Below are 15,420 nucleotides of genomic sequence, written 5' to 3'. Positions count from 1 at the left end.
TTATCATTGAAATACTTGAAAATTTTAAGATAAAGTATAATAGTCAAAAATGCATGACATACATCAATTTTGCGTGGTTCTACCATAGAGGTACGTTAATCGATTTGCTTGGGACCAATAGGCTAGTCAAGTAGTGAGCCAATTTAAAATCATTAGTTTCCACCGGTTGGTTCTACGTCATACTGCGGTCGTTTCTACGACACAACCTTTCAATTATTTATTACTTTTTAGGAATTTTATCGAGTAATTTTTCCCACAACTTTGCCTGAGATGTCGTTTCGATCAGAAGTGACGTTTGATCCAAAATGGCCGATTTTTGGCAAAAATGTTATTGAAAATAGAAGCTTCGACGATACGGGCACCGATTCTTCTAGCGGGACAAACAATAAAATGCATTGTTTCCTACTGTTGCCCAACGCTGTAAAGCTGTAAAATTTATTAAGGTCTTATAAATAATAGGTTAGATAATTATAATTTAAAGAACTCACATCTTCAGTGATTATTCATAGCGAATAAGTAACGCAATTAGTTACTTATTTACTACGCCCGTACTTTCGCTTCTAATTACCATATCACTTCTATTTAGGTTGTCATCATAGCGAAAGCACGGTATCTCCTTACCTATAAACAAAAAGCACTCACTATAGACTATAGTGCACTTAGACTCATGCGATGTTCTTGGTGAGGGGTGAGCCGATGCGTTTTCACGCAACACTCCCTCCCGTAACACTTCAACATCACGAAGTTTTACCAGTCCATTCGGCGAACAATATTAACGTTAACACTCAGCCTTAAGATCGATGACGGAAGAACATCAAGTGTGTTGTTGAACCAAGTAACATACACGCGAGAAACTTTGAGACAAGGATCACTGGGTTGCTTATATTCAAACGTTGCGAGTAGATCGACTGAGTTGGATGAATTGCTGTCACAGGATCCCGTTGAGTCTTTCCCTCGATGTGTAGGTAATGATTAAACCACAGTTGAGTGCGTATCTTGGGTGTCTGTGATCCAATGAGCTGTGTGATCGTCATTGGGTCCGCAGGATTTAGGTTAAGTATGCGGTCAAGCAGGTACAATATGGGAACTGTTGGTCAGTAAATTTACTCACACTAGCAACGTGAATCTTTGAGCACATTCTAAGTTCGCTGGTGTAATTATAGACACTTTCTACATACAGTTCCATGCTACGTTTGAAGATCTTTACAGTATTGAAAATAGAAGCTTCGACGATACGGGCACCGATTCTTCTAGCGGGACAAACAATAAAACGCATAGTTTCCTACTGTTGCCCAACGCTGTAAAGCTGTAAAATTTATTAAGGTCTTATAAATAATAGGTTAGATAATTATAATTTAAAGAACTCACATCTTCAGTGATTATTCATAGCGAATAAGTAACGCAATTAGTTACTTATTTACTACGCCCGTACTTTCGCTTCTAATTACCATATCACTTCTATTTAGGTTGTCATCATAGCGAAAGCACGGTATCTCCTTACCTATAAACAAAATCGTTGTTGAAAATCGTTTCAATAGGAATTTTCCGATGTTATAATTCTCCACCGACGGCAATAAAACGCAATATTCGGTTTTGGGAGAATATAATTTTCCTGTAAGATGCAGGACATTTGTGATCAATATTAGTTATCAATTTTGTGTTTCATAAAAGTATCAATTAAATTCAGTATTTGTGCTTTATAGATGTAAGTTTAGATTGTAATTTTAGCCGGTAAGACTTACGTTTAGTTCCTTTAGCATATAACTCCCGGCTGGGATTTAAGTGGGTTCTCGACCTGATTATTGTGGTTGTCCTAATGGTAATAGAGTTTAGCGTTTGTTGTGTTTATTACTGTACCTATGTATGACCTTACCGATTGGCTTTCGTATGGTAAGATTAATATGGTTTAATCCTCTCGTGACCTTTGAAACGCAATTGACGGCAATATCCTACATAATTAAGTAGATTAATAGTAATTTTCGAGGAAACACTGTAGTTTAAGTTTCTCACCGATTGTAGTGTCTAATAGAATTGCGGCACTACTGCAAAGCTGGTGTTATTGTTGTGGGTAACCTAGTTATAACTAATAGCAATTAAGTTTCGTTTAAGATAGTTTTAAGTGATCTCAGCTTACCGGCTCAAACAATTTCACGGTTAATTTTAATATTTAGCACCTAGGTTCACTAGTTTAAGATTAATTTAAGTTCAATTTAATAATAGATGCATAAGAAACATTTAGGACTGAGAATGTTATAATTTTCGATTCCAATCGTCTGGCTCTATCTTTTTATCCTCTTCCTTACTCACCCCGGTGTCAGATCGGTACCTGTCACTCCGCTGTCAAACCCACTGCAGGGATGTTCTGACACGGTAGGTGCGCTCAGGCCAGTGCGGCCAACACTCCCCCCAGGGTACGACAACCCCTGGTTGGCTTACTCTCCGTCGCACCATATGTCTAGAACAGCAAGCTTCGTCGCCGGGCGATCGTATACGCCACTCGCTGTCCTCACGGTTGCGGACCGAACCTGGTCATCCTGGCTGACTTTGGTGCTGATGACTTTACCCTTCGGCCAACAATTACGGGGCATGTTGCAATCAGCGATGACTACAATATCGCCCACGGCGATCGGTTTTGTATGACGAAACCACTTGGTTCGGCGAGTGATTTCTGGAAGGTAGTCCGACACCCAACGCTTCCAATATTGGTTCGCTAAAATTTGCGACGTACACCAGTTCTGTCTCAGGGCTGCGCCGCTATCATCGAGGCTTGTGATCGGTTTCGAACCACTGGACGATCCAAGCAGAAAGTGATTCGGAGTCAACGCTGGGGCCGAATCCTCATCAATCGGCACGTGAGTTAGTGGACGCGAGTTGACTGTATTCTCCACTTCAGTTAGTAGATTGCGGAATACTTCATCGGACGTCTTCTTCGACGAACAAACAACCATCAAGTTGTTCTTGACGGTGCGAATCAATCGCTCCCAGCTACCGCCCATGTGTGGTGACAGAGGTGGGTTGAACACCCACTCAATCCCAGAGCTCGTGAACTCTCTCATCAGTTCGTGTTGGTTTACTGCTTCGTTGGCTTGCTTCAGTTCCCGATTTGCACCGATGAAGTTCGTACCACGGTCACTGTAAATCTTCTGGGGAGTGCCACGCCGTGCAATGAAGTTACGGATCGCCATGATGCAGGAGCTTGTGCTAAGCGAATGTACAACTTCAATGTGGATTGCCCGCACCGTCAGACAAGTGGCTAACATTGCCCACCGCTTCTCAACCCTTCTTCCGACGACAACTTCAACCGGCCCGAAATAGTCAACTCCGACATGCGTAAATGGTCGTGAAAATGCAGCGAGGCGGGCTGGCGGAAGATCGGCCATATATGGTGGGCTAGGTGTTGTGTGCTGGTTCTTGCACCACTGGCAATCCTTCCGTACTCGCTCGTAACAGGCGCGTAGATGAGGGATGTGAAACTTCTGCCGTATTTCATTGATAACGGTTTCGTGGTTTTGGTGGTGGTATTTGTGGTGGTAGTATGCTACGATCAGGGTGGTGGTGTGGTGATTTCGATTGAGAATGATTGGCTGCTTCGCATCATCGGTGGCGTAGTGACAAGCAGCAATCCGCGTTCGCATGCGCAGGACTCCACGTTCGTCCAACCATGGCGATAACTGGTATAGAGAGCTGGTTTTAGGGACAGTACTTGTGGAAGAATCGGCTTTGGCTTTCTGAAGAGCAGCAACTTCGTCGGGGTACGTTTCCCGTTGCGCGAGTCGTATCAGCGAACTCTCGGCGATCAGCATGTCATTTGCTGTAAGTGGTGCCGTGTTAATCGATCTCCTGGCGTGCTTTAGGCGACAGTTATTCGCGAAACGATGAACGAGTGCTGCAACTTTAACCAGCCTCTTCCAGCTTGAGTATTTGCAGACACTGATGACGGGTTCCGACGGTGCGTGATGACCCAGAAAGGAAGGGCGAAGTTCGGTCTCGGTAGATCCACTAAGTGTTGGCGATGGCGGCCAATCTTCTTCAGCGCGCCAGAGAAAGTCTGCTCCTTTGAACCATCTATGATCTGATGACATATCTGGTAGGCTACTCCACTTGGTAGCGTCGTCAGCGCAGTTTAGCTTGCTCGGGACCCACCGCCATTCACGTGCTTCCGAAATCTCTACAATATCACTGATCCTGTGACCAACGTATTGACTATAGCGGCGATGGTCCGAGTTGATCCAGCATAGGACGTCTCGGGAATCTGACCAGTACACCTTCCTGCAGATCTGGATGGACAGCGATCCTTCGACAGCGCGAGCCAAACGGGCGCCAAGGACAGCAGCTGCTAGTTCCATCCTTGGGATCGACGTAAACTTAAGCGGTGCGACTCTTGTTTTTGCGGCGACGATGGAGCAGATGATCGTTCCGGTCTTGACGAAACGCAAATAGCAAACGGCGGCCATGCCATTTTCGCTGGCATCCACCATCGTGTGGAGTTGGATATCGTCGGCTTCTTCCGCGGGGTATTTGGAGTTATAGCATCGAGGGATTTGAACCTGTTCAACTCTAGGTAGAACTTGCAGCCATGTGTTCCATTTTTCGTTTGCATTGTCGTCGATTTCTTCGTCCCATTGCACACCGGACCGCCAGATTTGCTGGAGCAGGATCTTCAGGAACGATAGAAAGTGGGAAATCAAGCCGAGCGGATCGAAAATGGTCATTAGAACACGCAGCACTTCCCGCTTCGTCGGACGTCGTTGGCCTTCTAGCAGAGCCGGGTCGTAGCGGCTCCATCCGACTTTGTAGGTAAAGACGTCGTCGCTCGTGTTCCACCACATGCCTAACACCTTCTCAGTGGCCAGCTCTGGAGATAAGTCGAGACATTTTTCGTCGGTGTTTGCCTCCTGTAGCGATGAAAGTACTTTTCTCGAGTTACTTACCCAATTTCGGATCTCAAAGCCACCCTGCTCGTGTACATGCTTAACGTCTTTCGCCAACTGGATCGCTTGCTCTTCTGTATCCACACTGACGAGCATGTCATCTACGTAATGAGACTTCATGATAGCTTCGCATGCAGCTGGATATTTGTTCGCGAATCTTTCCGCATTGGTATTTTTCACGAACTGTGCAGTGCTTGGGGAGCAGCAAGCCCCGAATGTCATAACCTGCATCACGTACACTACTATGGCTCCATGGTCGTCTATCCAGAAGAAACACTGACATAACTGGTCTTCGGCTCGGATCAGTACCTGGTGGAACATTTCACGGATATCACCAGTCAGTCCGATGCGGCGTTCCCGAAACTGAAGTAGAATTGCGAGAAGTGAGCTCAACAGATCCGGTCCTTTTACCAGCGCTGAGTTCAAGGACATGCCGTGAGCGATAGCTGCTGCGTCCCACACAATTCGCACCTTCCCAGGTTTGTTTGGGTTGGTTACGGGAAAAATTGGCAAATACCAGCGTCGTGGAATCTTCTGGTTGATTTCTTCGTCTGTAAGCTTCCGGATGTACTCCTTCTCCACATACTCGGTTATCTTTGATTGCAGGATCTTTGACATTTCCGGGTCTTTCTCCATCCGTTTCTTTAGGCACTGCAATCGACGCAGCGCCATTGATTGACTGTCTGGCAATCGGGTGTCATCGTATCGCCACAGCAATCCGGACTCGTATCGATTATCTTTACGACGGGTCAGCGACTGAAGCAATAAAAATGCTCGTTCATCTTCAACGGATAAAAGCACCTTCTCCGGTTTAGCCACCCCGAGACTGTCTAATGAAAAGTAGTCCTTCATAGCCTGATGCAAGTCCTCGTCTGACTTCACACTACAGGGGCAAACGTGGAAGGTGTAATGGTGTAGGTTGGCGTCGCTCCCGGAACCCCATCCTCCGCATACCGTCCATCCGAGGCGTGTCTTTATAGCGATTGGTTGACCGATTCCCCCTTCACGATTTTTCAGGCCAAGACTGAGCTGGGCGTGCTTCATCCCTATAAGAATGCGTGGACGAGCGTCGCGATAAGATTCGATCGGCAGATCTTGGAGGTGTGGATACAACTGTGACAACTCAGCCATGTCCATCGTTTGCTGGGGCAACAGTAGCTCTTTCACCGTCCTCACGTCACTCAAGAGGAATTTCTTGCTTTCGTTCTTAACACCACCAATGTGAAGATTGTAGATGCGAGAATCCGCCTCGTGTCGTTCAGTTCCTCCAGTCCACCGGAGACACAGAGGGCTTACAGTGCCATCAAGCTGAAGCTCGTTAGCAAGCTCCTGATCGAGCAGCGTTAATGCAGAACCTTCATCTAAGAATGCATACGTGCGTATTGCTCTCTTGTTTCCGTACAACACTACTGGGAGATAACGGAACAATACTGAGCTGACGGTTGTCTGATGGGTGTTGCATCCAGACTTGCTAGTGCTGGGTTGCGGAGATTGCTCACGCCTGGCCGTAGTTTCGGTGCTTTTCGGCTTGTCCTTCGAATCGTTGTGCAGCAGCTCGTGGTGCCGGTAGGTGCATCCGTCTTTGCCACACGGTTTCGCTTTGCAGTATCCTTTATGGATGCGCAGACATGTACGGCAGTAGCCAAATTCCCTTACGGCGGCCCAGCGCGATTCTCTAGAGAGCTCCAAAAAACGATTGCACTTATCAGCCGACTTGCAACTTCTCCTGCAGATTGGGCAGGCTTCCTGGTACGATGTTGATTCTGCCGTTGGTGGTTCTTCGAAGTCGCTGCTGTAATTCTTTTTAGGATGAAAGGTTTCAGAATGGGCGTTAAGGTACGTGTTTCCTTTCTTATTCCCGTGTGCATTTCGAGTTGGCTTCTCGTCTTGAACCGCCAAGGGGAATACAACAACACTCGCTGCTTCCGCCAAGCCATAAATCCACTCACTGAAGGTCGCCAGGTTGACCGTTGACAGTGTTCGACGATGCTGTGCCCAGTTGAGTTTAAGCGACGGTGGTAGCTTTCCGACAAGCTGGTGTAGTAAAGTAATATTATACATGTACTCCTGCAGTCCACACGCGTCTACAGTGGCACAGAAGTTTTGAACGTTCACCGCAAAGTCCACTAGCGTTTCCAGCTTGTCTTCCCGGATTGGCGATAAAGAGCCCACCTTACGAATCAGCGATTGTATGATTACTTCGGGCTGACCAAACAGCATCTTCAATGTTGATAAAATGCCAGGAACGTTTCCGGAATGCATCAGCCGACTTTTGACAGCATCATAAGCTCTTCCTTTCAGGCTTTTCTGTAGTCGAACTATGTTTTCATCCTCCGTAAATCCGCACATCGTAGTCGTTCGATTGTACATGGATATGAAAACTGGCCACTCCTCGGGATCGCCCGAAAACGTAGGTAAATCTTTGGAGACTGCTTGTCGTGCTGCAACTTGAGAGCGGGAAAGCTGGAACTGGTCATCATCATCCACAATAGAAGAGTTTATTGAATGCCTCCTACTCTGTCTATCGATAGGATTCGCAGCTGACCTATGCGGGTAATCCAATTCTATCGGATGAAGCTGCGTCGACTGTGGTAGGGCATCTGGTAGGAATTGACCAGGATGCCCACGTATCGACTCTCTGCAGAACCCTTTTTCCAGATTCTCCGGTGGGGGGTTGAGTTGTGGATCTGGCATCTGGTTGGACAGAATTATATTTCCCGGTCGTCGCATGACCCTTTGACCATCCGCTAGCTGTTGTTGTTGATCGCGTAGAATTTTCTCCTTTTCCAACTGCTGTTCCCACATTCGATTGATGGCATCCGCTTCCTTCTTTAACTCTTCCTGTTGCTGTCGCAAAAGATTCTCCTGGCGTATTTGCTCCTGCCGCTGATGCTGTTGAAACTGCCGAAATTTTTGCTCTCTCTCCAACTGCTTCTGTTGCTGCTTTCGTAGCTGTTCTGCGTGCGACCGTTGTTGCCGTTGTTGCTCTTGAAAGGCTGTTTCCTGGTGCTGTTGTTTCTCCTGAAGCTGCTCTTGACGTAGCTGTTCTTGCAAGCCGTCATGTTCACGGGCTTGTTCCTGAGTGACGGGTTTGGCTATCTCTAAGGGTGCAGGGTTAGTTGTTTGCACCCATTCTTCAACCCGACGACGAGAGGAGTTAGAGCTCCGACTCGATCCTTTTTCGCTCGCCAGGTCCTCCAGAATTTTATACTTGTTGTCCAGATATTCCTTATACTCCTCGGCTGCCTTTTCCTCAGCGAGTCTTCGGCGCTCTTCTTGCTGCTGCTGAAATGCTCGTTCTTCCTGCAATCTCATCAGCTGAAGCTTGGCGCGGTTTCTCGCAGATTTTTGTGAAGAGGATATGGAAATCTCGGAAAACGCCTCCTCTGCAACGATTACTGGCACATCTACGCCAGGCAACGATGACTTCTGCTTTGGTTGACAAAACACTGAGTCTAAAGGCGCTGGCTGCTGACTGGTTGACGGAACTGTCAACGACTTAGCTGACTTTTGTGATGCTGAAACTGAAGGAATCACTGGATTGCTACGGGTACTTGTCACGATCTTCCCGATGCTTAGATCTTGCAGCGATCTCCGATGTTGAATGACGTCATCCCTTATAGGTGCTCCATCCGAAGCTGCCTTAGTTCGCTGGATCCATTTCGCAGTCACGCAGTTTGTACAACTCCAGCTCTTGTCGGCAACTTCCTCCGATACGCCTACACATGAAAAGTGGTGCCATCCATCACATACGTCGCACTGGACCATTTCGTCGGTATCAGAACCTTGACACGTTCTGCAGGTATGTCCTTCCACAGTTTCCTCCAATGTCACCACATCCGGATTACCACCACCATCACCACCAGTAGCATTTACTCCTTTCATCACTCCACTTTCATTAGATCCACTTCGAAAGGCATCCGTTGCATCGGATTTACTACCACTTCGCGACATAACTTGACCGACCGTACCGTTTCAATAAACGAATATTATATGTTGTTGAAAATCGTTTCAATAGGAATTTTCCGATGTTATAATTCTCCACCGACGGCAATAAAACGCAATATTCGGTTTTGGGAGAATATAATTTTCCTGTAAGATGCAGGACATTTGTGATCAATATTAGTTATCAATTTTGTGTTTCATAAAAGTATCAATTAAATTCAGTATTTGTGCTTTATAGATGTAAGTTTAGATTGTAATTTTAGCCGGTAAGACTTACGTTTAGTTCCTTTAGCATATAACTCCCGGCTGGGATTTAAGTGGGTTCTCGACCTGATTATTGTGGTTGTCCTAATGGTAATAGAGTTTAGCGTTTGTTGTGTTTATTACTGTACCTATGTATGACCTTACCGATTGGCTTTCGTATGGTAAGATTAATATGGTTTAATCCTCTCGTGACCTTTGAAACGCAATTGACGGCAATATCCTACATAATTAAGTAGATTAATAGTAATTTTCGAGGAAACACTGTAGTTTAAGTTTCTCACCGATTGTAGTGTCTAATAGAATTGCGGCACTACTGCAAAGCTGGTGTTATTGTTGTGGGTAACCTAGTTATAACTAATAGCAATTAAGTTTCGTTTAAGATAGTTTTAAGTGATCTCAGCTTACCGGCTCAAACAATTTCACGGTTAATTTTAATATTTAGCACCTAGGTTCACTAGTTTAAGATTAATTTAAGTTCAATTTAATAATAGATGCATAAGAAACATTTAGGACTGAGAATGTTATAATTTTCGATTCCAATCGTCTGGCTCTATCTTTTTATCCTCTTCCTTACTCACCCCGGTGTCAGATCGGTACCTGTCACTCCGCTGTCAAACCCACTGCAGGGATGTTCTGACACGGTAGGTGCGCTCAGGCCAGTGCGGCCAACAAATGTGAATGGCACAAAATTATACAAATCGCAGACGCTCGATTTTATCCGATTCGTCATTTGGCGTGAAACTGCTCTAATGCGATTTATTAAATTTAAAATGAAAGATGGTTAGGATGATTAGGCCGAAGGTCATTAGGCTGAATGGTCATCAGGCTGAATGATTTCCATCTAACGCTGACTTAAATAAATGTTGACGAGCTTACTTGCACAGCTATGTTTTTTTAAGATTTAAAACATTTAGATATTTTATAATACCATTCAAAATTGGAAAACTTTTTGTGAGATCTTGATAAATAATAATAAATTTTATACATCTCCCATAATTTGACCAGCAACTTAAATGCAATGTTTTTAAGTATTTTTCCATCTTTCAAACATGAGCAGTTCTTTCGAGTTTGATTGGTTGCGTGATTTTTCGCAACATGAATAAAATACTCCATCACATTCGTTTTCCTTCTTTCAAAAGCTGCTCGTTCTTTTCTCACATCAATCTATGTGACTTGGATTTTTTCGGTATTGAAGAAATTTTACATATCCACTGAGTTTTCGAAGATTAGGGTTTGGCAATTTGGTAAGAAATCAAAGTGGAACATTTTTATGGATTTTTCCTTCTTTTAAACATAATCAGTTCTTTCGATCTATACTGTTTTCGCGATTTTTGGTACCATGAATAATATATGCTATTACATTATTCTTCCTTCTTTTAAAAGTCGACCATTCTTTACTCCCACCAATCTATTTGATATTTTACTATGGCTAATAATATCTTTATAGTACGGATCGTACGCTATGAAAAAAACAACCTTGAATTGATCAACGCGATTGAGGTCATACCGAGTAACAAAGGGAAATTCGAGAGCACATCAAGCATCATTGCATCACGGGAACAAAACATTTGCAAAAACTTATTTAACGAAAGTTAATAAAATGCGATCACCAGTCCACAGTAGTTCCACCGAAAAACTCCTCCTCCACACAGCACTCATTGATCACCATCTTGTGTCACTCGAACAGAGACCAGCTACCACATCGCCACTGCTCGGACGCTATTTGGGACTTGGCCTAATCTAACACCCCAGGTAACAATTTGATGCTTAACAAGTGTTAATTAATCGATTTCAATTTAGCCTTAGATTGAATAATTGCTGTACATAGACCATGTTAACCTTTGTCCAGCTTTTGAACATCTAAATCTGGTGATTTTAATCAGCCAAAAGCTTAACAGTAATAGACATTATAAGCTTTTTAAGGCATTAAGTAACAGTCTTTTCCAACTCTTGTTCAGCCCTCTAGTTTTTTTTTTTTCAAAAATAATAATAGAAGGCTTCAGAAGAAGCTTCATATCTTATGTATTTATATTGGAACTGCTTCAACTTGTTGCTGACTAATTGGATTAACATATGTATAATGTTAATATAAGTCTAAAAATTACCTTTGCATTTCGGGATTCGAACCAGCAGTCGCTGAATCGTAGGCGTCAACCATACCTACTGGACCATTTAGGCATATGTGTGGTAAAAGGTATGATCATTAGCTTGAAGCACGTCAAATTTAAGTTGAATAACAGCACCCGGAACAGTATTATACAGCAATGCAGAATTGTAAGCAACAACTGGTTACAGTTAAACATTCCTCTCATTTTCAAGTGCACTTAACACAATGTGGACACAAGCACGCGATTTATTTTGATGGTCGTTTGGATGTAATTAGTAATTAGAAAGGTAGGCACCCAACAAACAATTCAGAGTCACAAATAAGCATATATATTGAATAAATGCTGTATAACAGTGTACAATGCTGAATAAAAAGAGTTGTCGAATTATGTGCTGAAAAAGCTCATTGAGATCGACAGATGCACATTTATTCCACTGTTTACTCTGATCTGATTAATTAACTTATTAAAAGCTGTAAAAGTGTTAAATGTCTTCCCATATCAACGCCAGAAGTTTGATCTAATAACAAACTAAAAAAGTGTAATTTGTACATACATTGACACTTTTATTCGACTGTTTTCAATTGATTTAATAACATGCTTTATTAAACGTCTAATAAATGTTCTCCAGCTTCTTTATTAGATTTCATTGCATTACTTTACAATATTGCTGAATAAAGGTGAATACAGTCAGTATAATAGCTATTATACCACTATGCGTCCATGTTGTAATCACATGATTTGTAAATGTTTTATAAACGACATATTAGATTCATTATTCGACAACACTGATTCAGTCTAACAACAAGGCGAAATCAGTAGAGCAGTGGTTACCGTTTCCGCTTTCCAATTAGAAGGTCGTGAGTTCAATCCCAAGCTCAACCCTTTTTTTTATTTGTGTTCTACGTCTAATTAATTTAAATAGTAATCATCGATCACATGACTTACGATAATGAATGCATTTATCTAGTTTAAAAAATAACCGAGCATTCCTTCCTTGGGATTGGAGTGGTGAATAGGTAACATTGGTCTCATGTTAAACAACGATGAATGAATTAATCATTCCCACAGGGCCTTGAAGGAGCTAGAGTTGCGATCGGGAGTGCTGATAGGTATTTACTTTCAAGCGAGCTTTTATTGATTATTGAGTTGCCCATATGATGAATTATAGGATAGCTCAGATGACAAGGCAAGCGGCTGGTGATCGGAAGGTACATGGTTCGAATCCCATACAACGACATGTATGTATTTAATAAATTTTCTAATATCGTGTGGTGCGAGCCACGTTAGGAATAATGAATACAATTACGCACTTAAGAAACACACCCTTCCCTGTCACCGTCCCTCTTATTTTCGGGTTAATTTTCTCACAGTTGAATAATCGTTTAATAAATGTATAATAATGTCTAATTAAACGTTACTTCACATGAGAATCAAGCGTATACAGAGCATCACTGTTTTAAGTAAGCAGTGATGTCTAATAAACGCTGAATAATCAAAAATTTTATCGTATGAACTCTGTTACAACTCATATAAGTCGAATAAAAGCTTCTCGACATACCTTATACAACACAAGTAGTTTAATGTTGTGGTTGAATAAATTCTCCAGATTTGTGTGAACAAAGCCTGAACAGAAGTTATTATTAAAAATAGCACAAGTACTATTAAGCATGCAGTTGAATAAAACGGCCAAGAAGTCGTTTCTTCAATAGACGATTGTTTGTTGGGCAGTGAATTTAGTAGAACTAAAATGCCGGACATGCAACAGAAACTGACGACATTTAACAAATCAAGCTATCAAAATATGTGTAACGCATTGCTGATTTGTGGAATTGTGTTAAGCTTAAATAAGGCTTGTTCAATCTTTACATCAGCTAACCTATTGAGGTTGGATTATGGGGATACAATTCGCTTCATGCACTACTAATCAACTATATATTCAGCCTGATGTTAATCAGCTTGTACACCTTAAATCAACCAATAATCAGCTTCTGTTCTTAATGTTCAGCTTGTATTGTTACTTGGGACGTGTCTGTGTCGAATACTGTGATTCAGAACTGGGCGAGCAATTCCTGTCCATGCGAACAAATAACATTTGTGCTGCACGATGATGTAGTAAATTTATTCAAATCTTCAAACTATTAAAATGATCATGTACAGTAAAACCTTTGGAAAATAATAATTTTTAGTTAGTCCAAATCTTAAGGGCAATATTCTTCTTCAAAAGTAGTTATTGGGATTGCGCTCAACCTCAGAGATTAAATCGTTTTCCGAAATCCAAACAGACCCAGGTGTTCCTTCTTTGATAATCTTCACTACTGCTCTGCCCACGGAACTAGGCCTAAAAAAATCTCATTAGTATAAACATAATTTAATTAACATTGTTTAGAAGTAAACATACTTTTGCAATGGCATATTCTGGATAAACTGTTGCATTTGTTTCAAGGCAGGGAAAGAGCAGTTCGCAGCCATGACACTACTGTACATTCCTGTTTCAGTAGCTCCGGGACAGATAGCCACCATTTTTACGCCTGTCAGCTCAAAAATTTGGTCCGTCTAAAACAGCAACAACAACAAACAATCAATATCCTTAATACACGGTCAAGCAGATGAACGATCATGCATACATACTCCGACTGATTTGGTGAAACTAATCACTCCGCTTTTTGAAGCACAGTAAACTGCACCACAGGAGAATTCTTGCAAACCGGCAATCGATGAAATGTTTACGATAGTTCCGCCCCTGCCAGCCTTTTCCTTCGTCATCAAATCGATCACAATCATCGAGCAATCGATCAATGCCGTCTACATATTAAAATGATCATTTATGGAAAGAAATTACATGCACAGCAACATCAGCAATAAATTCAATGTCATACCAAATTTGTGGCAATACACCGTGCAGGGTTCCTTTCATCGAAGATTCCGGCACAATTCACTAGGATGTCAATCGATCCCATCTTCTGAACGGCATCCTGGCGCAGAACCTTCTCAAGCTGTTGCTTGTTGGTGATATCGCATTGAGCGTAGAATATCGCTGCATTTGCGTTGCAGGCTTGGAGTTCCGTTTTCTTCGCCAGATCCAACGTTTCACCGAGGTCCAAAATTAACACTCGCTGCCAAGCATTCGATGAGAATGTTTATATATCTATATACATACACCAAACAATATGCTTTACCGAAACTCCACTTTTGAGAAATTCAGCAGCTATACTGAATCCAATCCCATTGGCACCACCCGTAATAACAGCGCTTTGATCCTGCAGCATGGTTCTAATAGGTGTGACTAGCCGTACAACACAATTCAAACTGTTAGATAGATTGCTGAAGTCAAGTGTTAAAAGCAACTATCGGAATTAATTACATAGGTGCTGGTTGCCGTCCTTCAGTGTGTTGCAATGGGATGCAGTGGAAATTTATTCAATAAGATTATATCTTGCTTTAAGTACTGTAGGCTATAGAGCCGACAGAACAAACATGACTCGCGTGTACGCACGGTGCGTTTACTAGAGCTAATATAAATACTAAAAAATAAGTTTTCCCAAATCCTTCACCATTTGAAGAATTGGACCATTCCTCTTATATAAAGATAATTACTACAATACAGTCAAATCTCCATATCATGATTTTGAAGAGAACATCGAGATAAGGAGAGATCAAGATATAGAACAATATTAGCCTACTAGAACGTTTGAAGCTAGAAAAAAAAGTGATCGCATATCAAAATATAGAACATCGAGATATGGAGAGTTGATTGGCACAAGGGCGAAGCCAGGTTTCGCGATTTTTTTGAAGATGGGGTATTAGGCTAGATGCCAACAGGCTGAACACCATCAGGCCGAATGTGATTAGCTCGATCACTTCACTAAGTCATTTAACCAATATTGAAATTTGCATTATGACCCCGTTAATTCAGGAAATGTTCCCGGTTGTACGATATACATTTAAATTCATCATAAACTGAATGTGATTCAGCCGTAAGCATCATTAAGTTAAATGAGTATCACAAAGACAGCAAATTTAGTGTATATTTAAACTAAATTTAAAATTCTCATAGAACTCTTTACCTGCTTTTTTATGTTCTTATCCATTTGTTTTAATCATTTTCCCTCCAGAGAGTTCTTTGAGAATCTCTCTGGAATACCCTTGACATTTTCTTTATAACAGTCCACAAA

The 15,420-nt window shown here is 42.3% G+C and overlaps 2 protein-coding genes across 2 annotated transcripts; both read right to left on the bottom strand.

The window, feature by feature from the left end:
* Positions 1–2,559: 2,559 nt before the first annotated feature.
* Positions 2,560–8,885, bottom strand: LOC135698068 (uncharacterized). The gene is made up of 2 exons (XM_065217928.1): positions 2,729–8,885; positions 2,560–2,564 (listed from the first exon to the last, which is right to left on the bottom strand). Exons 1-2 carry the CDS (start codon positions 8,883–8,885, stop codon positions 2,560–2,562), a joined length of 6,162 nt encoding a protein of 2,053 aa, XP_065074000.1.
* Positions 8,886–10,852: 1,967 nt separating this feature from the next.
* On the bottom strand, positions 10,853–14,530 carry LOC135698090 (alcohol dehydrogenase-like). Its single transcript, XM_065217944.1, has 6 exons — positions 14,425–14,530; positions 14,125–14,361; positions 13,877–14,050; positions 13,647–13,801; positions 13,267–13,586; positions 10,853–10,880 (listed from the first exon to the last, which is right to left on the bottom strand). Exons 1-5 carry the CDS (start codon positions 14,512–14,514, stop codon positions 13,466–13,468), a joined length of 777 nt encoding a protein of 258 aa, XP_065074016.1. The 5' UTR covers positions 14,515–14,530; the 3' UTR covers positions 10,853–10,880; positions 13,267–13,465.
* Between the last annotated feature and the right edge of the window lie 890 nt (positions 14,531–15,420).

Source organism: Ochlerotatus camptorhynchus, unplaced genomic scaffold, assembly GCF_037179485.1.
Source record: "Ochlerotatus camptorhynchus isolate MF236.1 unplaced genomic scaffold, CSIRO-AGI_Acam_v1.1 ptg000082l, whole genome shotgun sequence".
Taxonomy (NCBI): domain Eukaryota; kingdom Metazoa; phylum Arthropoda; class Insecta; order Diptera; family Culicidae; genus Ochlerotatus; species Ochlerotatus camptorhynchus.
The sequence above is the reverse complement of the archived record's forward strand: the minus strand, read 5'-3'. Positions and strand labels throughout refer to the sequence as shown.

Bases quoted from the DNA above. Each gene is read 5' to 3' on its own strand.
- LOC135698068 (XM_065217928.1), bottom strand. From the start codon at position 8,885: ATGTCGCGAAGTGGTAGTAAATCCGATGCAACGGATGCCTTTCGAAGT.
- LOC135698090 (XM_065217944.1), bottom strand. From the start codon at position 14,514: ATGCTGCAGGATCAAAGCGCTGTTATTACGGGTGGTGCCAATGGGATT. The intron at 14,362-14,424 runs GTAAAGCATATT...AATGCTTGGCAG, and splicing joins TTCTCAAAAGTGGAGTTTCG to CGAGTGTTAATTTTGGACCT. The intron at 13,587-13,646 runs GTATGTTTACTT...AGATTTTTTTAG, and splicing joins CAGAATATGCCATTGCAAAA to GCCTAGTTCCGTGGGCAGAG.